This window comes from Trachemys scripta, chromosome 12 (assembly GCF_013100865.1).
Source record: "Trachemys scripta elegans isolate TJP31775 chromosome 12, CAS_Tse_1.0, whole genome shotgun sequence".
Taxonomy (NCBI): domain Eukaryota; kingdom Metazoa; phylum Chordata; order Testudines; family Emydidae; genus Trachemys; species Trachemys scripta.
Genome location: NC_048309.1, coordinates 35,560,363 through 35,586,244, shown reverse-complemented (window position 1 = coordinate 35,586,244; position 25,882 = coordinate 35,560,363). Strand labels below are relative to the sequence as shown.

Genomic DNA, 25,882 nt, shown 5'->3' with positions numbered 1-25,882 from the left:
AGCAGTGCCATGGGAACATAAAGTGCTGAGGCAGGTGTGCCAGAAGTCAAGGGAGGAAAACTGTTTTTCTGGTGCTGCGCCAAACACCTGCCCCTTTGATAAGGAGCTGGTCACCATCCTCGGTGACCCCACCTCCACCGCCAAGAGCCCTGTGGATATTTGGGGGGGGTGGGGCTGGAGACAGTGGAGAGTGTAATGGTCCCTCGCTCTCCACTCGGCCTCACTACAGCCCCCTCTGAGCCCCTCTAATAGCCCTGGTATATGGCTACTCCAAATCAGCCGCCAGTGATCACCTCAATGCTCCACCCCTGGGGAAACTTTCCCCTTCAGTTTCACAAATATTATTCAGAGTGCAGCAGGCTGCTATGACCAAGAGCATATTTCCCTTGTTGACGTCTAACTTGCCATAAAGGCAGTGCCAGCGACCATTTAATCTGCCAAACGCACATTCAGTGGGCATTCTCCACCATTCTTCAGCCTGTTGTTGAAGTTTACTTGCTGCTATCAAGGTTTTCAGTGTAAGGCTTCAGTGTAAGAGCCATGGGAGTAAGGGGTAGGCTGGGTCTCCCAGGCTCACTGTGGGCATTTCAACATACCCCATTGGAATCTTCTGGTCCGGAAAGAAGTCCCTGCTTGCAGCTTTCTGTACAGGCCAGTGTTCCTGAAGACGTGCCACCCCACACTGATGTCAGTGAAATGGTCCCGGTGATCCACAAGCACCTGCAATACCATAGAGAAGTAGCCCTTTCTCTTGATGTACTCTATTGCAAGATGCTCCAGGGCCAAAATTGGAATATGTGTGCCATCTATCACCCCCCTGCAGTTAGGGAATCCCATTGCCACAAAGCCATCCACAAATTCTCACACACTTCCCAGAATCACAGTCCTTCATAGCAGGATGCAAGTAATGGCCAGTTTGGGGTTCTGGCTGCCAGCCCCTTGCCAGTCGGGGTCCCAGCCACCAGCCCCGCTCAGCCTCCTGCTGGCCTGGGGTTCCGTTCACCCAGGCCGCCAGGAGGCTGAGCGGATCCGGCGGCCAGGACCCTGGCTGGCAGTGGGCTGAGCAGGCTGAGCAGGGCCAGCGGCTGGGACCCCGGCTAGCAGGAGCCAGCGTACAGAACCCCAGACTGGCAACGGGCTGAGCAGCTCAGCCTGCTGCCGGTCTGGGATCCCAGCCGCCGGCCCTACTCAGCCCGCTGACGATCTGGGGTTCTGGCTGCCGGCCCCTTGCCAGCCAGGGTCTCAGCCACCAGCCCTGCTCAGCTTCCTGCCGGCAGCCAGAACCCCAGATCGCCAGCGGGCTGAGCAGGGCTGGGGAAGCGCCGGCTGGGGGCGCAGGGTCTGGAGGCGCAGGGTCTGGAGGCTGCCCGGCAAACCGTAAAGCCGGTAGCGCTTGGGCAGCCCTTTTCGCGTGGCTGGGAGGGAGGAGGGGGAGTTAGGGCAGGGACTTTGGGGAAGGGGCGGGGAAAGGTCGGAGTTGGGGCGGGGGCGGGGGTGGGGAAGGGGCGGGACTGGGGGTGGGAAAGGGGCGGGGCTAGGGCCCATGGAGTGTCCTCTTTTTTTTATTTTTTAAATATGGTAACCCTAACAAATATGTTTGGCACTGGGCCCACAGAAAGTTAATCCTGCCCTGGTTGGTCTAAGCATGTGACTGTTGCAGCCAGTGTGTGAGGGCCTAGGTTTAAATCCCTGATGGATGCAGGTTTTTTGCAAAGAGGAACAATATTGCAAATTGTCTCCAGCCTCTTCCTAAATGCAGAGAGAGAGAGAAAGAGCAGAGGGTTGTGGTCAAAGGAGCCCAGGGTCAGAGTGATTTAGAAAGTCCTCGGAGGGATACTTTTTGGAGGTCTCAATGGGGTGGCAGAGCTGGAGTGAATTAGAGAAACATAAAGGGGGTTCAGAACTGGAGTATCCCAGGGAAACAGAAGATGGGGTTGCATTAGAGAGTCCTGCTTCACAGGGTGACACCTTCCTCTCAAACTCTATGTTCACCCCTTGTCCTCTTCACACGAGGTTCTGTGAGTGGCTAATAGGTTTGGACATTGGCAGTGGTGGGCTTGGATGCTGTGACCCTAAAGAAATTGAAACCTACAGCAACCACCTTAAAAGGCTCAGGGGTAAAGCTAGGAATCCCAACTCCTGTTTCTTCCTGACCATCCTCAGTCAGTGACTAGCTCGTGATCTGAAGGATGAAGGTTTATATCTGTTGTGTGGGTTCTGATTTTGCGAGGGGAGTGGGGTCTACTGGGTTAAAGCAAGGGAGGATGGGAATCAGAACTCCTGGTTTTGAACCCTGTTCCTTGGAGAGGAGTGGGATCTGATTGGTTAGAAGAGAGTGGATGAAGATTCAGAACTCCTGGGTCCATTTCCCAATGTTTGGAGGGCAGTGGGATGTAATGTGTCAGAGCAGGCCCAGCGGTAGCAGTCAGGACCCGTGGGTTCTATTCCCGATACTAGGAAAAATGTTGAGCTTGGGCTTGCAAGCACAGAGACCCTCGTGGGAAAACCACAAAACATTTCCAGCACATTCATTACGTCTTCAGTGGCTTATGTTCTTACTATCCCCAATCTCACACAACAAGCCAGTGATTGCTATGCCAGTATCAGGTTTTATGAAGTGTAGGGAGCTCAGAGAGTTGCAGACTGAGGAGAAATGTTCAAAAACGATGAAAAGAACAATGAGAAATAACAGGTAATTGTGAGGAATATGAGGATTATCCATTATCAGATTGAATACACAATACCAGCGGGGTGAACTGATGGATAATCCTTAATTAAAGTATGGGGAGTTAGTTGGCCACTATGTGGCAGCAGGGAGTGCAAGATAGGTAGTTGCTGGCTTTAATATATAATGCAAAATATGGGCACCAGAGGGTGGAGGTGGGGAAGGAGCGGCTATACTGTATAATGGGCACTAGGGGCAGGAGAGAGTGAGGGTGCAAACACCTGAACAAAGTGACCAGTGTTTAGAGGTGGGAGAGGAACCAGATGCCAAGGCTGGTGTGAAAGCATCCACTGCTTGCTCTCTACACCCAGACTGCACCCAGTGCCTCCTCCACATAGAGCACAGGGAGCCTCTTCCAGCAGCCAATGACAATTTGCTTTGAAATCCCTCTCCCAGTGTAAGAGAACATCGGCAATTTCGGGTCAGGTTAAATAAACATTGGGTGATGGTGCCAAAATTTTTGCTCTTGCATAGGCCGCCCTGGATGGGTATCCCACCCTCAAAGCAGATGTTGTTGATGGATGGGATGGATGCATGGATGAAGGTGTGGAGCAGATTCCAGTATATTTTTCGGGCCCTCATCATCTTTTCACAGTAGTCAGCAGGCACGGTGGCTGGGGATGTTGTATTGTCCACGTGGTTCTTATTGAATTTGTCATTCAGATCCTCCCATGGCTGCCCGCTGGCCAGAGCCAGGCAGGCGACTAGCAGGATGAGGGGCAGCAGGAACACAGGGTGGAGTCTGCTTGGGACCATGACCGTGCCTGTCACTGGGTCGACCTGCAGTGGGGTGTGGGGGGGTGGATGGAGATAGCGCGGGGTGGGGTTGGCTTCCTCCATGGAGCCTCCTGGGCCCATCCCCCTCGCGTGATCACCTCCCATTGTATGAACCCAATTTTGCCAGGTGCTTCACAGACCCTGACTGAGATCAGGGCCCCTTCCTCTAACCTACTCTTCCCTACTCTCCTCCCAGTCCGAGGGATAGAATTCAGGTGTCCTGAGTTTCAGACTCTGGCCAAGATGGGACCTCCAATGGGCCAGCTGCTGCAAAGCCCCCTACTGAAATCAGCCCCCATCTGTAACCCACTGTTTCCCATTCCCCACCCAGAGGTGGAGGTTGAACCCAGGAGCCTTGTCTCCCAGCACCCTCCCCCCACAGCTCTAACCACTAGAACATGTTGCCTTTGACATCAGAAAGCCTTTGAAAAGGTCCCTCACCAAAGGCCTTTAAGCAATGTAAACAGTCATGGTATAAGAGGGAAGGTTCTCTCATGGATCAGTAACTGGTTAAACTATAGGAAACCAAGGATAGGAATAAATGATCAGTTTTCAGAATGGAGAGGTAAATAGCGAGATGTCCAGGGATCTGTTGGGCACTGCTGTTCAACATATTCATAAATGATCTGGAAAAAGGTGTAAACAATGAGGTGGCAAAGTTTGCAGATGACATAAAAAAGCTAGTTAAGTCCAAAGCAGACTGTGAAGAGTTACTAAGGGATCTCACAACACTGGGTGAGTGGGTAACAAAGTAAGAGATGAAATTCAGTGTTGATCAATGCAAAGTAATGCACATTGGAAAACATAACCCCAACTATACATACAAAATGATGGGGTCTAAATTAGCTGTTACCACTCAAGAAAGAGATCTTGGAGTCAGTGTGAAGAGTTCTCTGAAAATATCTGCTCAATGTGCAGCAGCAGTCAAAAAAGCTAACAGAATGTTAGGAACCACTAGGACAGGGATAGATGTTTAAACAGTAAATATCATAATGCCACTGTATAAATCCATGGTACACCCACATCTCGAATACTATGTGCATATCTGGTCGCCCCCATCTCAGAAATGATATATTGGAATTGGAAAAGGTACAGAAAAGGGCAACAAAAATGATAAGGAGTACTTGTGGCTCCTTAGAGACTAACAAATTTATTTGAGCTCAAATAAATTTGTTAGTCTCTAAGATGCCACAAGTACTCCTGTTCTTTTTGCGGCTACAGACTAACATGGATCCTACTCTGAAACCTGTCAAAAATGATTAGGGGTATGGATCAGCTTCCTTAGGAGGAGAGACTAAAAACACTGGGATTGATCAGCTTGGAAAAGAGATGACTAAAGGAGCATATGATTGAGGTCTATACAATTATGAATGGGGCAGAGAAAATGAATAGGGAAGTGTTATTTCCCCTTAACATAACATAAGAACCAGGAGTCAACCCATGGAATTAATAGGCAGCAGGTTTAAAACAAATATTAAGAAATACGTCTTCACATAACACACAGTCAACCTATGGAACTTGTTATCAGGGGATGCTGTGAAGGCCAAATGTATAACTAGGTTCAAAAAATAATTATTTAAGTTCATGGAGAATAGGTCCATCAATGGCTATTAGCCAAGATGGTCAGGGATTCAACCCCATGCTCTGGGTGTCCCTAAGCCCCTGACTGCCAGTTGCTGGGACTGGACACCAGGGAATGGATCACTCAACAATTGTCCTGTTCTGCCCATTACCTTTGAAACATCTGGCATTGGCCCCATCAGAAGACAGGCTCTTGGGTTAGGTGTATCATTCATCTGACCCAGTATGGCCATTCTTATGTTCTCCCTGAAAACGAACCCTGCAGTTACAATCCCATGTGACATTGTTTTCTCCTCTATCCCAGCTGGTGGAATCTCTTGCAGCTTACCCAAGTCTTGTTTTTTCCTTGTCGTCAGAGTGATGGATCCCAGCCTCATCTGAGCTGAACCGCACCTGATCCTCCTTCCCATCTTGGAGCAGGTTATATAGAGCCCAGCCGGATATGGAGTGGGAGGGGGAAACCCAATAAACAATTGGGTAAGGACAATTTCCTGAATCTGGCAATTAAAAACATTGGCATAGAAGGCAGGGCGTGGGTGGGGAACAAATAGCACATGTCCTGCTAGAGACCTGGGCTCCACATAAACATCTCAGGGTGCATCTACCCATCAAGTGAAGATGCGATTGTAGTGCGGGTAGGTAGAGCTGTTCCAGCTTTAACCTAGATAGTGTGGGCAACAATACTAGGTGGCACAGAATTCACTGTGGGGTAGCTGCCCCAGTACCAGTTCACCAGGAACAATGGTAAGGACTCTGGTTCCCGACCCATGCTACAGTACATGTCAACATTTCCCCACAGCTATTGTTACCCATGCCTCTTAGATTACAGCTAGTGTAGGAATGCTGCAATCACACCTTCATTTGCTGTGTAGATGCACCGTGAGTCCTGACCCACTGGCACCTTCCTAATACAGTCCTAGCCCAGAAACTAACAGCTCTGCCAGTGCCCCACAATCCTGACCCACAGCCCCTGCTATCCCAGCCCTGGGCTCTGTTGCAGTAATTTAGATGGCATATATGGGCCCAGACAGTTGATGGTGTTAACATGACCCTGTCACTGTCCAGGATTTAACAGTGTTAAATAAGGTTCGGGGTTTGGTCTCCAGAGCCCTAGACCTGCCCAGTCCCATGGCAAATGCACCATTGACAATCCTTTTAATCTTTCATTAAAGATACAGAAAAGTTGGAAAAACAGCTCCAACATATGAAATGTAAAGTATTAACTCCTTTATATGACTACACACCTTGTTCCCTTCCCCTCAGATCTGGTGACCCCATCTCAAAAAGATATATTGGAATTGGAAAAGTTTCAGAAAAGGGCAACAAAAATGATTAGGGGTGTGGAAAAGCTTCCGTATGAGGAGAGATTAATAAGACTGTTTTCAGAGTAGCAGCCATGTTAGTCTGTATCCGCAAAAAGAACAGGAGTACTTGTGGCACCTCAGAGACTAACAAACTTATTTGAGCATAAACTTTCATGGGCTACAGCCCACTTCATCGGATGCATGCTGTGGAAAATACAGTAGGAAGATATATATATACACAGAGAACATGAAACAATGGGTGAGCTCACCTTAACTGAACACTCTCGTTAGAGTGTGTATGGTAACACCCATTGTTTCATGTTCACAGACTGGACATCTTCCTAGTCTGGGCACAATCCTTTCCCCCTGGTACAGTCCTTGTTCCAGCTCAGGTGGTAGCTAGGGGATTTCTCATGACTTCAGCCTCATAGATTCATAGATTCTAGGACTGGAAGGGACCTCGAGAGGTCATCGAGTCCAGTCCCCTGCCCACATGGCAGGACCAAATACTGTCTAGACCATCGCTAATAGACATTTATCTAATCTACTCTTAAATAACTCCAGAGATGGAGATTCCACAACCTCCCTAGGCAATTTATTCCAGTGTTTAACCACCCTGACAGTTAGGAACTTTTTCCTAATGTCCAACCTAGACCTCCCTTGCTGCAGTTTAAACCCATTGCTTCTTGTTCTATCCTTAGAGGCTAAGGTGAACAAGTTTTTTCCCTCCTCCTTATGACACCCTTTTAAATACCTGAAAACTGCTATCATGTCCCCTCTCAGTCTTCTCTTTTCCAAACTAAACAAACCCAATTCTTTCAGCCTTCCTTCATAGGTCATGTTCTCAAGACCTTTAATCATTCTTGTTGCTCTTCTCTGGACCCTTTCCAATTTCTCCACATCTTTTTTGAAATGCGGTGCCCAGAACTGGACATAATACTCCAGCTGAGGCCTAACCAGAGCAGAGTAGAGCGGAAGAATGACTTCTCCTGTCTTGCTCACAACACACCTGTTAATACATCCCAGAATCATGTTTGCTATTTTTTGCAACAGCATCACACTGTTGACTCATATTTAGCTTGTGGTCCACTATAACCCCTAGATCCCTTTCTGCCGTACTCCTTCCTAGACAGTCTCTTCCTATTCTGTATGTGTGAAACTGATTGTTTCTTCCTAAGTGGAGCACTTTGCATTTGTTTTTGTTAAACTTCATCCTGTGTAACTCAGACCATTTCTCCAATTTGTCCAGATCATTTTGAATTATGACCCTGTCCTCCAAAGCAGTTGCAATCCCTCCCAGTTTGGTATCATCCGCAAACTTAATACGCGTACTTTCTATGCCAATATCTAAGTCGTTGATGAAGATATTGAACAGAGCCGGTCCCAAAACAGACCCCTGCGGTACCCCACTCATTATGCCTTTCCAGCAGGATTGGGAACCATTAATAACAACTCTCTGAGTATGGTTATCCAGTCAGTTATGCACCCACCCATCTAAATTGTATTTGCCTAGTTTATCGATAAGAATATCATGCGAGACCGTATCAAATGCCTTACTAAAGTCTAGGTATATCACATCCACAGCTTCACCCTTATCCACAAGGCTCGTTATCCTATCAAAGAAAGCTATCAGATTGGTTTGACATGATTTGTTCTTCACAAATCCATGCTGGCTGTTCCCTATCACCTTACCACCTTCCAAGTGTTTGCAGATGATTTCCTTAATTACTTGCTCCATTATCTTCCCTGGCACAGAAGTTAAACTAACTGGTCTGTAGTTTCCTGGGTTGTTTTTATTTCCCTTTTTATAGATGGGCACTATATTTGCCCTTTTCCAGTCTTCTGGAATCTCTCCCGTCTCCCATGATTTTCCAAAGATAATAGCTAGAGGCTCAGATACCTCCTCTATTAGCTCCTTGAGTATTCTAGGATGCATTTCATCAGGCCCTGGTGACTTGCAGGCATCTAACTTTTCTAAGTGATTTTTAACTTGTTCTTTTTTTATTTTATCTGCTAAACCTACCCCCTTCCCATTAGCATTCACTATGTTAGGCATTCCTTCAGACTTCTCGGTGAAGACCGAAACAAAGAAGTCATTAAGCATCTCTGCCATTTCCAAGTTTCCTGATACTGTTTCTCCCTCTTCACTAAGCAGGGGGCCTACCCTGTCTTTGGTCTTCCTCTTGCTTCTAATGTATTGATAAAAAGTCTTCTTGTTTCCCTTTATTCCTGTAGCTAGTTTGAGCTCATTTTGTGCCTTTGCCTTTCTAATCTTGCCCCTGCATTCCTGTGTTGTTTGCCTATATTCATCCTTTGTAATCTGTCCATTTTTTATATGACTCCTTTTTATTTTTTAGATCTTGCAAGATCTCGTGGTTAAGCCAAGGTGGTCTTTTGCCACATTTTCTATCTTTCCTAACCAGCGGAATAGCTTGCTTTTGGGCCCTTAATAGTGTCCCTTTGAAAAACTGCCAACTCTCCTCAGTTGTTTTTCCCCTCAGTCTTGATTCCCATGGGACCTTACCTATCAGCTCTCTGAGCTTCCCAAAATCTGCCTTCTGAAATCCATTGTCTCTATTTTCCTGTTCTCCCTTCTACCCTTTCTTAGAATTGCAAACTCTATGATTTCATGATCACTTTCACCCAGGCTGCCTTCTACTTTCAAATTCTCAACGAGTTCCTCCCTATTTGTTAAAATCAAGTCTAGAACAGCTTCCCCCCAGTAGCTTTTTCAACTTTCTGACATAAAAAGTTGTCTGCAATGCAGTCCAATTATTTGTTGGATAGTCTGTGTCCCGCTGTGTTATTTTCCCAACATATATCCGGATAGTTGAAGTCCCCCATCACCTGTATGAATGCCCCTCCTTTGTTCTGTTTCACAACCTTATATATCTTTTGCACAAGGCGGGAATCCTTTGTCCCTCTGGGTTCCCATCCCTCCTTCTAAATGGAAAAGCATCAGATTAAAGATGGATTCCAGTTCAGGTGACATGATCACATGTCACTGTAAGACTTCAAGCCCTCATTCCTCCAAGCCTGACTCACAGGAAGGTCTGCAAGCAAACAGAGCATCCACAGTCAATTGTCCTGGTTGATGGGAGCCATCAAAATTCCAAACCACCATTAATGGCCCACACTTTGCATAATTACAATAGGACCTCAGAGTTATATTTCATATTTCTAGTTTCAGGTACAAGATTGATACATACATACAAATATGATGACCACATTCAGTAGATTATAAGCTTTGTAATGATACCTTTCAAGACACCTTTTGCATGAAGCATATTCCAGTTACATTATATTCACACTTATTAGCATATTTTCATAAAATCATATAGAGAGCAACGTCACACTGACCTCCCCATGCCATGCTCCATTGCCTCCATGGGGGCCCACAAATATGTTTGGCGCTATGCCCACAAAAGGTTAATCCGGCCCTGCTGCACACAGTTCCAGGAAGGTGACTTTGCACGTCCAAAAGTTTTGAAGTCACTGCTCATCATCCAAGACCTGCATAACGATGCGATCCCACCACTCAGTGCTTGTTTCCTGAGCCCAATAGCGACAGTCCATCATGTGCAGCTGCTTCATGAATGCCAAAAGTAATCTGGCGTTGTTTCTTTCCATGGCACTCAGCAGGGCAGGCACCGTGGATTCTTGTTCAGGTTTGCAGCTCATGAAATACTGCATGATCAGCTGTGTTGTGTTCATAACACTTATCACAAGACTGGTGAGCAGTGCAGGATCCATGCTTTCAGGCAGAGATGTTGGGTGTACAGTTTACAGGGGCTGTTGAAAAACAGCACAAAATGTAGTCGGAACCAATGGAATGATGGGACAGAAAAAATTGCATCATGGGAGGGTCAGCCTACATCCGTGATGCACTGCAATCCATTCCCACAACTCCTAGCAGCAGAAGGTGAAGAGTTGCACAGTTGGATAGCTACCCATTGTTCACTGCTCTCTCTCTTGATGCTAGATCAACAACTGTGCACACGCTCCACCAACATGAGGAGTGTTGTGTGACCATGCACAAGCGATGCAATTATATCCATTGATGAATGTTGGCGTAACTTGCATTATTTAACTCTGTGGTGTAGACATAGCCTCAGCGGGACTTGGGAGTGGGGTCAGTGGCCTCTGATGAACTTTCAAGTGGGGCGTAGTAGAAACCCTTGACAGTTCCACATCATTGTGACGGGTTGGAACACAGAAACCCCCTGGGAGCTGTCACCTGATGTGCCAAGACTACTTCTGCTCCTCCTTTCCCTGACAGCTCGAGACTCCGGCACCCTGTCTTGCTGAGCCAGACACTCCTGTCTGCTCCAACAAAGACCCAGGGTCTGAATTACTTGCCCCAAAGCTGCAGGTTTACCTGAAAGCAGCTCACAGAAGTGTGCTTGTCTTTAGCACTCAGATGTCCAACTCCCAATGGGGTCTAAACCCAAATAAATCCATTTTACCCTGTATAAAGCTTATGCAGGGTAATCTGTTTGCCCTCTATAACACTGATAAAGAGATATGCACAGTTGTTTGCTCCCCCAGGTATTAATACATACTCTGAGTTACTTAATAAGTAAAAAGTGATTTTATTAAATACAGAAAGTAGGATTTAAGTGCTTCCAAGCAGTAACAGACAGACCAAAGTAAGTCACCAAGCAAAATAAAATAAAATGCGCAAATTTATGTCTAATCAAACTGAATACAGATAATCTCACCCTCAGAGATGCTTCAGTAAGTTTTTTTCTCAGACTGGACACCTTCCAGGCCTGGGCACAATTCTTTCCCCTGGTACAGCTCTTGTTCCAGATCAGGTGGTAGCTAGGGGATTCTTCATGATGGCTCCTCTCCCTCCCTTTGTTCTGTTCCACTCCTTTATATATCTTTTGCATAAGGCGGGAATCCTTTGTCTCTCTTTGGGTTTCCTCCCCCCCCNAGAGCCCATGCTCCCCCCCAAAAAACTTTGGCATAGAGAGAGTGGTGGCCCCAGGTTGAGCAGAAGTCGCTGGGAAAGTTCTTGGGAGCAGGGTCCCTCTGTTCAGCTGGAGGTAGGGGCATTGCCTGCAGCCCTCCCCTGAGGAGGTGTCTGTGGAGGCGCAGGAGCTCCGGGAAGACACTGGTGCTGTGAATCTCCCCAGGCCAGGGCCAGCCCCATCCCCAGCCCAGCCCAGAGACATGTGCTCCCAGCACTTGTGGCCCCAGCCCCCCAGGAGCTGGCATGATTGGCTGCCCTGGCCCAGGGGAGGTGGGGCAGGAAGGTTCCTCCCAGATGTGACATATGTGGTGGTCACGGTGACCCCCCTTTACATTGTGCCCTCCCCCACCCCAGTATCAGCAGTCACGGGTCATCTCTGCAAGAGGGTAATTAACCATTGGCACAATCTACCAAGGGTTGTGGTGGATGCTCCATTGCTCACAATTTTTAACTCAAGATGGGATGTTTTTCTAAAAGCTCTGCTCCAGGAATTATTGGGGGGCAGGTCTCCTGCCTGTGTGATCCAGGAGGTCGGGCTAGATGGTCACAGTGGTCCCTTCTGGCCTTGGAATCGATGAATCTAGTGAGTACTGACTCCAATCCGGCCATAGAGCCTGCTGTGGGAGTTGGGGGTGATGGTCAGGAATGCGATATGGGGCGCTGCCCCTTTTGGGATGCCAGCTCCAGTCCTGCTCCATGGCATGGGTTCTTGCTGGCTATGAAGGGGATACAGGACCTTTCCCCTCTCGGTGACACCAATTTCTCTGTGGCCATAAGCTGGGTGGCTCAGTGGGGGTAGGGAAGGGGCTACAGTGTGTCACAGAGTGTGGGGGGACTCAGGGCCCTGCACCCCCGGCTTCCTGCGATTCACCATGACTCTCAGCCAGCAAGTAAAGCAGAAGGTTTATTTAGATGACAGGAATACAGTCCAGGACAGGTCTTGCAGGCACAGACAACAGGACCCCCCTCAGTTGGGTCCATCTTGGGGTCTCAGGACACCCCAGCCCCCTGGGAGGTCAGAGCCCCATCTGCCTCCCAGCCATGTCACCAGCCAGCTCCTGAAAACTCTCCCCTCAGCGACCCCCCCCCCCCACAGCCTTTGTTCAGTTTCCCGGGCAAATGTGTCACCTGGCCTCTAACCTCTTCCTGGGTTCTCATGTTACATGCTCAGGTATTCTCCGTTGGTCAGTCTCCCATCCCCCAATGCAGACTATCCTAGCCACACTCTCCTGTTAACATTCACAGACCACAGTAAGAACAGTCCCAGTTCATCACACAGGGATTTTTATCTCCGGAGTATCAGGTGCGATGTTGTAGGACAAAAGCCTAATGGGAAGAAATTGTCTCAAGTAAAATTGTGCTCCATTTTGTTTATTTTGCCTTATACTCCATTTTGCTAGCTTTGAATTAGCAAGAAGAAATTGTTCTGGGTTTATTCTTTACTGATTGTGTTAATGATTGTTTCTAGAAGGATAGAAGTTTTATGGCTGTAATTGCCTTATTTACTGTTCGTGTGAGTGAAGAACGTGTGGTGATTAACTGAGACAGGACAACTGGCCTGGATGGTCAAGGGAGTGGAATGATCCAGGATGGCAGACTGACGACCCTAAAGCAAAGGCACCCCCGAAGGACGAGATAAGGAGTTGAGCCAGAGGGACGAGATAAGAAACAGCTGCGGATCCTCCCGGTAACAACTCAAAATAATGCTAAACAGAGCAATCTTGAATCCCTCATGATTGACAGCTCCGGTGTGACACAGCAAGGTCCAGAGACTTGTATGGGAAGTTATCACTATAAAAGAAGGGTGTATGGCCATGGGACTTTGGGTTCGTTCTGAATCAACACCGGAGCTTCAAAAGCATTCGACAGAGCCCAGCTCCCCTCCCTGGTTGCAGTTTCAGCTGGCCACTGAAACTGAACAAGCAACACTAAGGATGTAACTATAAGATCCAGCTGCAGAACCTTTTTTTTTTTTTTTTGGGGGGGGGGGGGTTATGAATGGAAGCATATGCTGATTTCAGTGCTTAAATTGTACGCTCAGTAAATGTGGTGTGTTGCCTTATCCCCTTTTAAAAGACTCTGTGCTTCTTCTAAGCATAACAATGTGGCTGCAGCTCAGCAGGGTCTGCCTGGCTGCAGATGTGAGTCTGGGAGGGGATCTGGGAGCATAGAGGTTTCATCTGAGGTCTGGCTCATCTGCTTGCAGCCAAAGTTTCCATGGGGCTGGAAGGGTCCCCGTGCCCCACAGCCACCTCTGGGGCTTTGTCCAGACAGGTTTGCAGTGCAGAGGCAGAGCTGGATTCTCCTACCCCTGCTCCTTTCACCCCCTGCTCTGCAGCTCCCACAAACAGCAGGGCATTTATTCAGCCATCACCACAGCAGTGCCCCTTTGCCGTGATACAGCATCCGGCATCCATGCCAGGCACCTCCAAGCCCTTTACACAGACCGGGCCAGAATCTTCACCCCCTTCTCACAGGCGTGGGGAACCGAGGCAGAGACGGGAGATGGAAGAGGGCCCATGACGCTCAGTGCGGTCAACGTGAGAGGGAAATATTAATGGGGATGAGCCCTGTGACTCAGAGTGCTGAGCTGGTACATTGCGGGTTATGGGGACAGGGTGAAACGCCTCGGGATGGGGGTCACTTTTCACTGCCTTTGCCTGCGTGGACATCTAAAGGATTGCTGCAGGAGAACGGGGGGGATGCAAGTGGGGCAATTTGCCCCAGGCCCAGGGCCCGCAGGGGCCCCGCAAGCCCTGGCCCGGTGGCAGTCCGGGTCTTTGGCGGCATTTCGGCGGCAGGGGGCCCTTCAGTGCTGCTGAAGGGTCCCCCGACGCCGAAATGCCAACGAAGACCCGGACCGCCGCCGGGTGAGTACAAGCGCCACAGCTCTCCCGCTTTGCCCCAGGCCCCCTGAATCCTCTGGGAGGCCCTGCGATTGCCCCAGGCTGTATCATCTCTGGGGGGGCATCTCGCCCAGCTGAGATCTTCCTGTCGAGGTGCCCTGGTCCCTTCGCAGCTCTCACAGCCTCCTGGGCTGCAGAAAGGTGTGTAGTGCCCCTGCCCCTTTCACTAGCCCGGTTCTGGGGCAGAGGCTCTATGTCTCCCCTCTCCTGCCCCTTTCATGGGCTCCTGACTGCACCACCCCCAGTTCCCCAGGGCCCAGCCTGCTTTCCAGGGGCATGGAGTGGCTGAGAGGAGCGGAGAGTGGGTGTTCGGGGGGGTCAAAGCAACAGGGGGATGTGATGGACACTCAGCGCAATCAGCACAGTGGAAGGGGTGCTGGAGGAGCAGGGGTTGGGGAGTCACAGCAGCTGTGTGGACATGGGGGTCGGAGCAGAGCGGGCGAGTGTTGGAACAAAGCTGGGGTTAGCGGGGTGGAAAGGCCAGGGTGAGAGAGGTGCAGTGGGAGTTGTTGGAGGGGCTTCAGCTCTGTCCCCCACCCAATACCTCCACATCCGTCCATCTGAGGTTTCTGGCCATTAGCCACATTTCCCAGATGGGAAACTGAGTCACATAGTGTCAAAGGGCTTGTCTACATGGGACATTACACTGCCCCCTGTGCCCCTCCATGTTCTGCATGGCACACCCAGGGGAAGCTCTCACAACCCTGGGGCCAAGGGCTGAGGAAAGTGGAACGGGGAGGGGTGGGAAGGGGGGACTTGAAAAGCCTTCCAGCCAAGCCCTTTGAGAGATGGTGGATGAGACGGAATAATGGAACATCCCATCTGAGCCGAGAGCCTGCGGCAGGGAGTGACTGGGCCCAGTCAAACAAAACACTCCTGGGTTCTAGCCCCCGGCTCTGGCAGGGAAGTGGGGGTCTAGTGGTTAGAGCAGGGGGGCTGGGAGCCAGGACTCCTGGGTCCTCTCCAGGCTCTAGGAGGGGAGTAGGCCCTAGTGGATTAGACCAAGGGGGGGCTGGGAGGTGGGACTCCTGGGTTCTCTCCCCAGCTCTGAGAGGGAAGTGGGGTCTAGTGGTTAGAGCAGCAGGGGCTGGGCGCCAGGACAATGGACACCTTAAGGAAGCCTCATGAGAAAAGAAAGCTACTCCCAGCAGGAGCTGGCAAAGGGAGCAGAGGGTCCTGGGGAGAGGCAGAGCCCCTGGGAAATGGGCTGAGAAGGCTTCAAAGGGGAGGTCTCCTCAGGGGGCAGCTAGTGTGGGGGACCACCAGGAAAAGAAACTGAGTTAGGATGCTCCCAGGAGGGAGCTGCTTTGAAAGGGAGGCGCTATGCAACCCAAGTCCCAGGGGAACCTGCTCTTGCCACCGGCAGAAGGATATCACCAGGGAGCAGCGCCAGAGCAGAGGGAAGGTCCATGCAGTTTGATCCCAGCAGGAGGGTCTCTTCACCAGCTAGGGGCAAGAGGCCCTGACTTCAGAAGGGTATTCTTTGCCACTGGGGGCTGGCCAGTAAAGCACCTGGACATACGTGAGGTTAATGGACTAAGGTTAACTCGCCCCCTCACTCTCCCGCTGGAGATGCTGGGGCAAAGGCCTATTTGCAAAACGCCTTCGGGTTAAAGAAACTAGGCTCTGCTCAATATACGTAAGAATCATTGGACTTATTGAAAACCCACCAGAGCAAATGAGGCAGAGATGGAATGACAATGTTGCACTGGGCCACCAGGGGGAGCTCCAGGGGTGAAGGCCACCATTCTGCTTCTCTTTCCATAACTCCATGAAAAGAGGAAAACTACGGTTGCCAATTTTGGTCAGACGTATTCCCGGAGGTAGGAGCACCCTGCTCTGAGCTCCTCTGGGACAGGAAAGACGAGACTAGCTTAGTTATCCTGGGGCAGTGTCTTGTGCTGCAAGAGTCAGGACTTCTAGGTTCAATTCCTGACTCTGCACGTGGGGCAAGGCACGTCCCTTCTCTGTGCCTCGGTTTCCCATTCTGCACAATGGGGTTGCAGTAACAGTCTCTTTCCCAATGTAGGGCCTGATCCACAGCCAGGGAAAGACTCCAGTTGGTTGCAATGGGTCTGGGATAAGGCCCATAATTTGCAAAGCCAGGCAGTGTGGGCTAGAGGAGAGGGAATGGGGCTGGGATCCAGGACACGTGGGTTCTGTTCCCAGTTCTGGCCTGTTGTGTGACCTTAGCCCTGATGCTTTGCTGCCAATGCCTCAGTTTCCCCTCCCAACCTTTCTCTCTCTTCTCTGGAAGCTCTTCAGGGCAGGGGTTGTCTCTTACTCTGACTGTGCAGTGCCCTGTACAATGGGGGCCCTGATCTCAGTTGCAGCCCCTAGGTGTTCCCAGAGCACCAATGTGACGATGTGGTTCTGGCGGAATCCAACTGAGAGTGCCAACTTAGGACAAATTGCTCAAACAGGGCAGTTACAGCCCAAGGCTGGGGTTTTTCCACCTCTAAGGCAAACCAAACTAGCCAGACTAAGAGGACTTCGGTCTCACCCCACTGGCTAACCGCAAGTCTCACAAGCAATTTCCTTAGACACTCCAGTTTCCCAGTATCACCACCAGTACCACTCGTTATGGGGACAAATGGTTATGAAAACCAATACCCCAGTAAAAGAAAAAAAGGTTCTCCTGATCCCAAAGGACCAAGACCCAGACCCAGGTCAATATACAGATCAGATCTTACCCACAAATCACGCTGTTGCCAATCCTTTAGAATCTAAAATCTAAAGGTTTCTTGATAAAAGAAGAAAAATAGAGATGAGAGTTAGGATCAGTTAAATGGAATCAATTACATACAGTAATGGCAAAGTTCTTGGTTCAGACTTGCAGCAGCGATAAAATAAACTGCAGGTTCAAATCAAGTCTCTGGAATACATCCCCCGCTGGGATGGGTCCTCAGTCCTTTGTTCAAAGATTCAGCTTGTAGCAAAGTCTCTCCAGAGGTAAGAAGCAGGATTGAAGACAAAATGGAGATGAGGCATCAGCCTTATATAGTCTTTTCCAGGTGTAAGAACACCTCTTTGTTCTTACTGTGGAAAATTACAGCAAAATGGAGCCTGGAGTCACATGGGCCAGTTCCTGCATACTTTGCTGAGTCTGAAGGCATATTTGCCTTCTCTCAATGGGTCCATTGTATAGCTGATGGTCCTTAATGGGCCATCAAGCAGGCTAGGCAGAGCTAATCCCAGCTTGTCTGGGATGTCACCCAGAAGCATAGCGTAAATTTGTCATACGGACAGTATAGAGCCAATATTCATAACTTCAACTACAAAACTGATACACACATATAGACAGCATAATCATAACCAGCAAACCATAACCCTGTCGTAGACACCTCATTTGACCCCCTTTATACAAGATTTGGGTGCCACTACAGGACCTTGGTTGCAACAATGATCTATATGGTCCCAGTTTATGTCAATAACGTCACAACCAATAACCAATTCCTAGGAGACTAACAGGGTATCACAGGTGGCTCCATGTCTACAGGGGGGAGAGAGTTCATTGCTGTGCTAGAGTCCCAGCGTTGCCTGTCATGACTGGGTCCCATGTGCTCGGTGCTGAACAAACACAACGCCAGGGACAAGCCTGGCAGCAGAGACCCTACAGTGTAACAGCCACCGGCAGAGAAAGGGGTGGGGATGGGGACAGAACATGGAGGCCAGAGACCATGGTGATGGGTGTCCCTGGCATGTTAGAGACAGGCATTGTGGCTGCTGGGTTGAATGGGGGGTAGAGGAAGGATGTGGAGGAATGGGAGGGGGCCATCGGTCAGGACTGAAGGGTGCTGGTAAAGCTGTGTTGGGGGCAGAGCTGAGGTAGGAGGATGCTGTGGACAGGGACTGAGGGGCACTGGCAGGGCTGTGTTGGGGGCAGAGCTGAGGTAGGAGGATGCTGTGGGTAGGGACTGAGGGGCACCAGCAGATCTTTGACACTTGACAGCAAATATTTACCAAACCTGGTGCCCACTTTTTATGGCCATTGACTGGGAGTCTCTGCTCCCCAGCTGTGTTTGCTGAGTTGCTCATTGTGTGTCTCCCGCCCTCGGGCTCCATATAAGGGCCCCAGAGTGGGAGGAGGCTCAGATGCTTTCCGGATCCAGCTCCCAGACGAGCCCCAGGACAAGGTGAGGTGGCGACCCAGCTGGGGTCAGGTTCTGAGGTGTCTTCCTAGCTCTGGGGGTGCATTGGGGCTGGTGAGTCAGAGCAGGTGGGGGCCATGAGCCAGAACTCCTGGGCAGAGCTGGGCTAGAACCTTTCAGCCGATAGTCATTTGCTCTCCAAACAAACGCCCTTTTGGTCGACACGAAATGAGCTGCGAATTCCTGTGTCGGCTGAACCTGAGAGAACAAAACGTGGCAGAAATGGCCATGTGAGAGGCTCTGCGTCAGGTGGGAATTTTTCATTTTGAGGCTGGGTATTCTGATAAAAGCAGCGGAAGATGAGAGATACAGGATGGCTGAGGAGAAAATACCGGCCCTTTAGCCCCGAGGTTCGATCACTTACCAGGGATGTGGGAGATCTGCCTGATGAACAGAAAGGATTTGAATTTGAGTCTCTCTCTGGGTCTCTCCTCTTGCAGTTGTTTTTCTTGGACTCAATAATGAGCCATTGGAGCAGGGATTTGAACTTTACTCTGATAAATGGCACAGCGCTGAGTGAAGGTTGCTTGGCAGTGGGTCGTCCCCTGGCAGAACTTTGAGCTGAGCAAAACTCAAAGGTCTGTAAAGCGGGAAATGCACCTTTAAGGCTGCCCATATAACCTTAACTCAGCCCACTTTTAGCACTGCCCCGCTATGCCCTGTTAACACGTGTGTGCACCAAGCATGCCTGTTGTAAACTCCCTGTGCAGAGGGGCAGGTCTGCCCCAGACCCTGGTTCACATAGGGAGTAGAGTGGGGCTCGGACACCCCCCAGAAAGACGAGCCCCCTCCAGATTCTGGCTCACATGAAGGGGGCAGGGATAAGGGGTCAGACGCCCATAAATGTGCAGTTCCCTTTCCTAGATCCTGGCACACACACAAAGGACAGGGAATGGGGCTCAGACACCTCTGGGGGACAGGGACCTCCAGATCCTAGCTTACACACTGGGGTAGAGAAAAGGACTCAGATGCTCTGAGATAAACAAGCCCCCCGGAATCTGGTTCATGTGAGGGGGGCAGAGAAGGGGGAGGTCACACCCCTGTGGGGAGGCCGGGGGTCCCACAGAGGGTGGCACATATACAGGAGGGTAATGTGGGGCTGACAGGATCTCCTTCCCCAATGCTCCCCCAGTCTCCTTATAATTCCCCCCAATGTTCCCCTTTTCTGTGTCCCACCTCTCCTCTTCCCTTAATACCCATGAGCCCCCAACATCTCTTCCACTACTACTACCCCTCCCCATTTATCCCTCTCCCCTTGCTGCAGCCCCCCACCCTTCCTTCTCTCCCCCCATTCCTCTGCCCCCTACTTACTCCTCCCCTCCCAGGAAGTAAACATGTCACATTCCCACCCCCCAAAGACTTTGACCCCATACCCCTCACAATGCAATGGCCACCCAGCTTCAGCAGGAGAGAGACCCCATGACAGTATCCCACAGCCCCAATTCAACTCCTGCTCCTTGGCAGGCAGAGGGGGGACTTGAACCCAGCCCACTGGGCGACAGGTTAAAGGGGAGCCCGACTCCAGCCCTTCAGGAAATCTCCTCCTCCTCCGCTTTAATCCAAGTGCCGACACGGACGGGAAACCTGTCCCGCTGGGGCGCAGCGGCAGGTTTGGTTTCCACCTGACATGACTTGTTTTCACCTTGTCGGCTGATTGAAAGTTTAAAAATATTGTGTTCTCCCGCTGCCCCCAACCAAAGACACATACTGAGCTGTGTGTGACGGCCCCAACACCCATTATTCATCAAGTTCTGCTCCTGGGTTCTAGCCCGGCTTGGGGAGGGAAGTGGGGTCTAGTGGTTAGAGCGCGGGGGGCGGTGGCTGGGAGCCAGGACTCATGAATTTTCTCCCCAGCTCTGGGAGGGGAGTGGGGTCTAGTGGTTAGAGCAGGGCTCTTTGGGGTTGACGTGGGAGAGGCAGGGCTCTGGGGGCAGAGTGGGGGGGCCCATGGGAGGGGGCACAGGTTTGGAGGCAGAGTGGAGAGATAAGGGGAGGGCACATGGGAGGGGGCAGAGCTGTGGGGGCAGAGTGGGGGGATAATGGGATGGAGCAAAGATTTGGGGGCAGAGTGAGGAGACTAATGAGAGGGGGCAGACTGGGAGGATTATGGGAGGGGGCGGAGCTTTGGGATCGGGGGGGGGGGGGATTTGTTGCCAGGGTGCTCCACACTAGAAGCAGCTTCCCGTGGTGTCTCCGCTCTGCAGGCCCCTTTCTCTCCGCTGCAGACAAACCTAGGGCTGGCCCCGCCATGGCCCTGAAGGCACCACGCTCGGCTCTTCTGCCCCTGCTCTGCCTGGCGGCCTCCTGCCTAGCACTCTCAACAGCCGACGCCCAATACGATAAATTCCTGAAGCGGCATCTCGACTTCCCCAAGTCATGGGCTGAGAACGACCATCAGTACTGCACCACCATGATGGGGAGGCGGAGCATCCGCTGCCAGGGCAAGAACACCTTCGTCCATGCCAATGAGGCCCAGCTGAGAGCCGTCTGCAGCTCGGGGACAAGCCATGGGCGAGACACCCGCAACAGCCTGGGAACCTTCCGGCTGACCGTCTGCACCCGCCTGCCCAAGGGCCTATGCCTCTATCAGGGCAGCTCCACAACGGCCCGTATCCGCCTGGTCTGCCGCAATGGGTCGCCCGTCCAGTACTTGAGGCGTATCTAGTGCCGCCCTGCCAGTTGGTGAACTTTGCCCAGGCGCTGTACTGTTTTAAGTGTGGATTTCCCAAATACAATAAATAATCTGCACTCCAATGGCTTCTTGATTAGACCGCAGGCCAGTAAGGTCATTGGAGTCCATGGCACATAAAGCATCTCACCATTTGCATAGCCATGATATCAGAAGCTTTGCACTTAGGTGAAGTATTTGCAAACAGGCATCTCCCAAGAAGCTAGAGCCGTTTCAAGCATATAAGTAGTAATCAAAGCTTGCACCATTGGTGGAAACAGGCGTTAAAGAGAAGTCACCCATATCCTCTGCAAAACATTTTCCAAGCAGCAGCGTCTTTCTTCAAATTGCAGGGATACAGCCTTTGAGAGAGCTTATAGAAGGTTTTACTTTCAGTAAGACATTAGTAAGGGTTTAAATGGAGGTTTATTGCTATAAAGAGAGAAGGGAGAAGTTCCCGCTATTAGGGCTTCTGATAAGGATCTTCAGTGTCAGCCTCTTTGATACTGAATATAGAGCATTTAGACATTCCTTTCAAGTCAGGACTCTCTTTAAACCACAAAGATCCTCCTTGCTTTGTTCTCCAGATAATCTCATCCCTCTACTAGACTGCTGTCCTGGTCTTTGATATTTGCCTTTTGACCCTATTGGCTTTAACACCTGCCATTCCCAGTGTATTTACAACTTGCAACTAAAGACTTCAATTAATTATTGCTCATGACAAACAATGCTTATCTACCCATTCAAAAAATAACACAAAGGAAGACAGTCTACAGAGATAAAGGAAGATGCAAGTTATGTAAATTATGTTTTAGAGCCTGTGTAAACACACTTGAGTGTCATAAAGATGGTTTTATGGCTGGCCAGAGACATGCGGCCTTCCTTAGAAAGCTATCACTTCAAGTGCAAGGGGTTCCCCGATCCAGCTGACAAACTAGGGGGCTCTGGAGGGGAGCATTTGATCTGGGTCTTCAGCACCATCTGCAGACAGCCTGCCTGGAGTAAGTTGGGTGAATTGTGCCTTAGGGAGCGGCCTGTTTTCTCTCTCTCTCTGTGTTTTGGATTCTTGTGGGTTAAGGTTCTGGATTATAAGAAATAAAATTGCTTCTTTCTAGCAAGAGTATAGTGTGTTTTTATCTAACTTCTCGCTGTGTATGCAATGAATGTAACAGGCAGAAAGTAAAATCCTCCTTGAATGTATTTAATTCACATGAGCAATTAAAAATCTAGGCATGTCAGTTATTACATTCTCCAAACATCCTGGATAAAAATAATTGTGAGTATCTCTGTTGTTCAGTGAAGGCACAGGCAAGTTTGTAATGAGGTAACATTATTAAAAAAAATTGTTTTATGTCAAAACTGAGGTTTACCCTCCTCCTTCTGCTCAATATTCCTGCTGGGGTTTGGTTCAGAGGGAAATTTCCTGCTTTGGCTGCAATAAAAGGTTTTACTGCTGTTTCAAACTGGCGTTGAGTGTGTTTGGGGTGGGAGCGGGGCTAGGACGCCCAGGGCTGGACAAGTGGCCCATTTTGCTCAGTGCTGCACAAATACGGAACAAAAAGACTGACAAACTTCTTCTGAATTGCAAAACCAACACCATGGATGTGCCTGCCCTCTGCAGATTTCCCTTTCCAGAAAAAGTTGTATCTGAAACTAGGAATATGAAATATAACTCCTAGGTCCTATTGTAATTATGCAAATCCTATTGTAATTATGCAAAGTGTGGGCCATTAACGGTGGTTTGGAATCTTGATGGCTCCCATTCACTAGGACAATTGGCTGTACACTGCTCTGCTAACTTGCAAACCTTCCTATATACATGTGTGCCAGCCAGTGGGTAATGAAGTCTCACAGGACAATTCAGAGAAAGACAAAGGATTCCCGCCTTGTGCCAAAGATATAAAAGGGGATGGAACAGAACAAAGGGAGCTTCCAGTCATGAGAAAACCCCTAGTTTCTAAGATGCCTGCTGGAACTGACAAGGACTGTACCAGGGGAAAGGATTGGGCACAGACTAGGAAGAAGTCTAGTCTGTGAAAGAAGCTTATTGGAACATCTCTGAGGGTGAGATATTATCTGTAATCAGTTTCTTAATATATTAGGCTTAGACTTGCGTGTTTTGTCTTATTTTACTTGGTAACTTACTTTTTTCTGTCTGTTATTACTTGGAACCACTTAAATCCTATTTTTTATATTTAATAAAATCACTTTTGTCTATTGATAAATCCAGAGTAAGTGATTAATACCTGGGGGAGCAAACAGCTGTGCATATCTCTCTATCAGTGTTATAGAGGTCGGACAATTTATGAATTTACCCTGTATAAGCTTTTTACAGAGTAAAACTGATTTATTTGGGGTTTGGATCCTATTAGGAGCTGGGTGTCTGGGTGCTGGAGATAGGTGACCTGCTGAACAGTTTTTGGTTAAAGCCTGCAGCTTTGGGGGCGTGGTTTAGACCCTGAGTCTGTGTTGCAGCAGGCTAGCATGTCTGGCTCAAGAAGGCAGGGTTCTGGAGTCCCAAGCTGGCAGGGAAAATGGGGTCAGAGGTAATCTCAACACATCAGGTGACAGTCCCAAGGAGGTCTCTGTGACCGAACCCATCAAAGGATTAAAGGCTGCCATTCTTTCAGCATGTGCTGAGTCCATTGGCTATGTCACCCACCATCACCAAGATTGGTTTGATGAGAATGATGCTGAGATTCAAGGCCTGTTCGACTGGAAAAGAAAACCTCATTGCATTTGGCGAAATGATATATTACACCATCAGAAGAAAGAGAGAAAAGGGAGAGAGAAAGAAGGAAAAAGAAAGATTTTTTTCCCAGCAGGCAGCTGATCCATCAGGAAATGTTTGTACCTATGCGGGTGGATCTGTGATTCCAAGGTCGGACTCCTGAGTCATCTCAGGACCCATCTGTAAATCAGTGGTAGAGATCATCCTCGAATCTAGGGCTCGCCGACAAATAGGACAGTGTTAGAAATGTGCATCATGTCTACTAGGTTGAATGGGGAGTAGAGGGAGGGTGTGGAGGAATGGGAGGGGGCTACGTGTCAGGACAGAAGGGCACCAACAGGGGGTGGGGGGATTGCAGAACCCACGGCTGGGATAGCAGAGAGTTGTGGATTGGGATTGAGGGGCACTGGTAAAGCTGTGTTGAGGGCAGGCCAGTGCAAGGAAGTTTCGCGCCCTAGGCGAAACTTCCACCTTGCGCCCCCCCCGCTAACCCCCCCCCCCCCCCGCCGCCCCTCCCCCCCCCCCCCCCCGGGGCCCCCCGCCACCCCCCCCCCCGGGGCCCCCCCCCCCACGCCCACCCCCCCCCCCTCCCCCCCCCCCCCCCCGGGGGGGACCCCCCCCCCCCCCCCGTGGCAGCTAACCCCGCCCGGGGAGCCCTCCTCCACGGCAGCTAACCCCGCCTGGGGAGACTCTCCCCGCCCCCATGCAGAAGCTAACTCCACCTGGGGAGCCCCCCCGTAGCAGCTAACCCCGCCTGGGGAGACCCCTGCCACAGCAGCTAACCCCGCCCAGGGAACCCCCCTCCCGTGGCAGCTAATCCCACCTGGGGAGCCCGCCCCAGCTCACCTCGGCTTCATCTTCTCCGCTGAGCACACAGGCACTGGTCTAATTCTCCTCCCCTCCCAGGCTTGCAGCGCCGATTGGAGGAGAATTAGAGTGGGGGCTGTGTGCTCAGCGGAGGAGGCAGAGTGGAGGTGATCTGGGGCGGGGAGCGGTTCCCCTGTGTGCCACCCCCATTACTGCAGGCGGCCCTCCCCCCTCCCCCTCGCCCCAGTTCACCTCCACTCCACCTCCTCGCCTGAGTGGGCTTTTAGGCGCCCCCAACCACTAGGCGCCCTAGGCGGCTGCCTAGTTTGCCTAAATGGTTGCACTGGCCCTGGTTGAGGGGCAGACCTGGGATAGCAGGGGGCTGGAGGGTGGGATTGAGGGATGTCGGCAAAGCTGTGTTGGGGAGAAGGGCACGGATAGCAGGGTGCTGTGGGGTGGAATTGAGGGGCACTGGTAAAGCTTTGGTGGGGGGTGAGGCAGGGCACGGATAGCAGGGTGCTGTGGGGCGGGATTGAGGGATGCTGGCAAAGCTGTGTTGGGGGCAGAGCTGCTATAGCAGGGTACTATGGGGTGGGATTGAGGGGCACTGGTAAAGTTGTGGTGGGAGGTGAGGCAGGGCAGGGATAGCAGGGTGCTGGGGGGTGGGATTGAGGGGCACTGGCAGAACTGTGTTGGGGGCAGGGCTGGGATAGCAGGGGGCTGGGGGGCAGGATTGAGGGGCACTGGGAGATCATGGGCAGATACCAGATATCTGATAGCAAATATTTACAGAATGTGGTGTCTACTTTTTATGGCCATTGATTGGGAGTCTGTGCTCTCCAGCTGTGCTCGCTGAGACGCTCACTGTGTGTCTCCCGGACCTTGGGCCTGTCCAGGCTCCATCTAATGGGCACCAGAATGGGAGGGGGCTCAGTTGCTTTCACCTCAGCAGGGATCTGGATCCAGCTCTCAGACGAGAGCTGCAACCTCAGGACAAGGTGAGGTGACAACCCAGCTGGCGTCAGGTGCAGAGGGGTCTCCAGTATTCAGGCAGGAGATCGCAATTTCAGAGTCAGCTGGTGTCCGCCTGCTTCAAGTGGTGAGATTGGGGGGAGGGGTTAGAAGCCAGGAATCCTGGGTTCTCACCTTGATCTGTGGGGTCTAGTGGGTTAGATCAGGGCATGGTGGGAACCAGGAGGGGTGTGTTGCCGGCACAGAGGGCCCGAGGGGGAAACAGCGGGGTTCATTGCCCAG

General features: G+C 50.6%; 1 protein-coding gene across 2 annotated transcripts; it reads left to right on the top strand.

Annotated features, from left to right (window-relative positions):
- Positions 1–18,381: 18,381 nt before the first annotated feature.
- Positions 18,382–22,797, top strand: LOC117886149 (ribonuclease-like). 2 transcript variants are annotated; one of them, XM_034787798.1, is made up of 2 exons: positions 18,382–18,407; positions 20,648–22,797. In XM_034787798.1, the coding sequence occupies exon 2, from the start codon at positions 20,671–20,673 to the stop codon at positions 21,085–21,087; it is 417 nt and encodes a 138-aa protein (XP_034643689.1). In that variant the 5' UTR covers positions 18,382–18,407; positions 20,648–20,670; the 3' UTR covers positions 21,088–22,797. The 2 variants fall into 2 exon arrangements, with proteins under 2 accessions (XP_034643689.1, XP_034643688.1); XM_034787797.1 differs by having other exon boundaries at positions 20,627–22,797.
- Positions 22,798–25,882: the final 3,085 nt, after the last annotated feature.

What these genes read in the sequence shown, in the direction of transcription:
- LOC117886149 (XM_034787798.1), top strand. Translation starts at nt 20,671, where the DNA reads ATGGCCCTGAAGGCACCACGCTCGGCTCTTCTGCCCCTGCTCTGCCTG.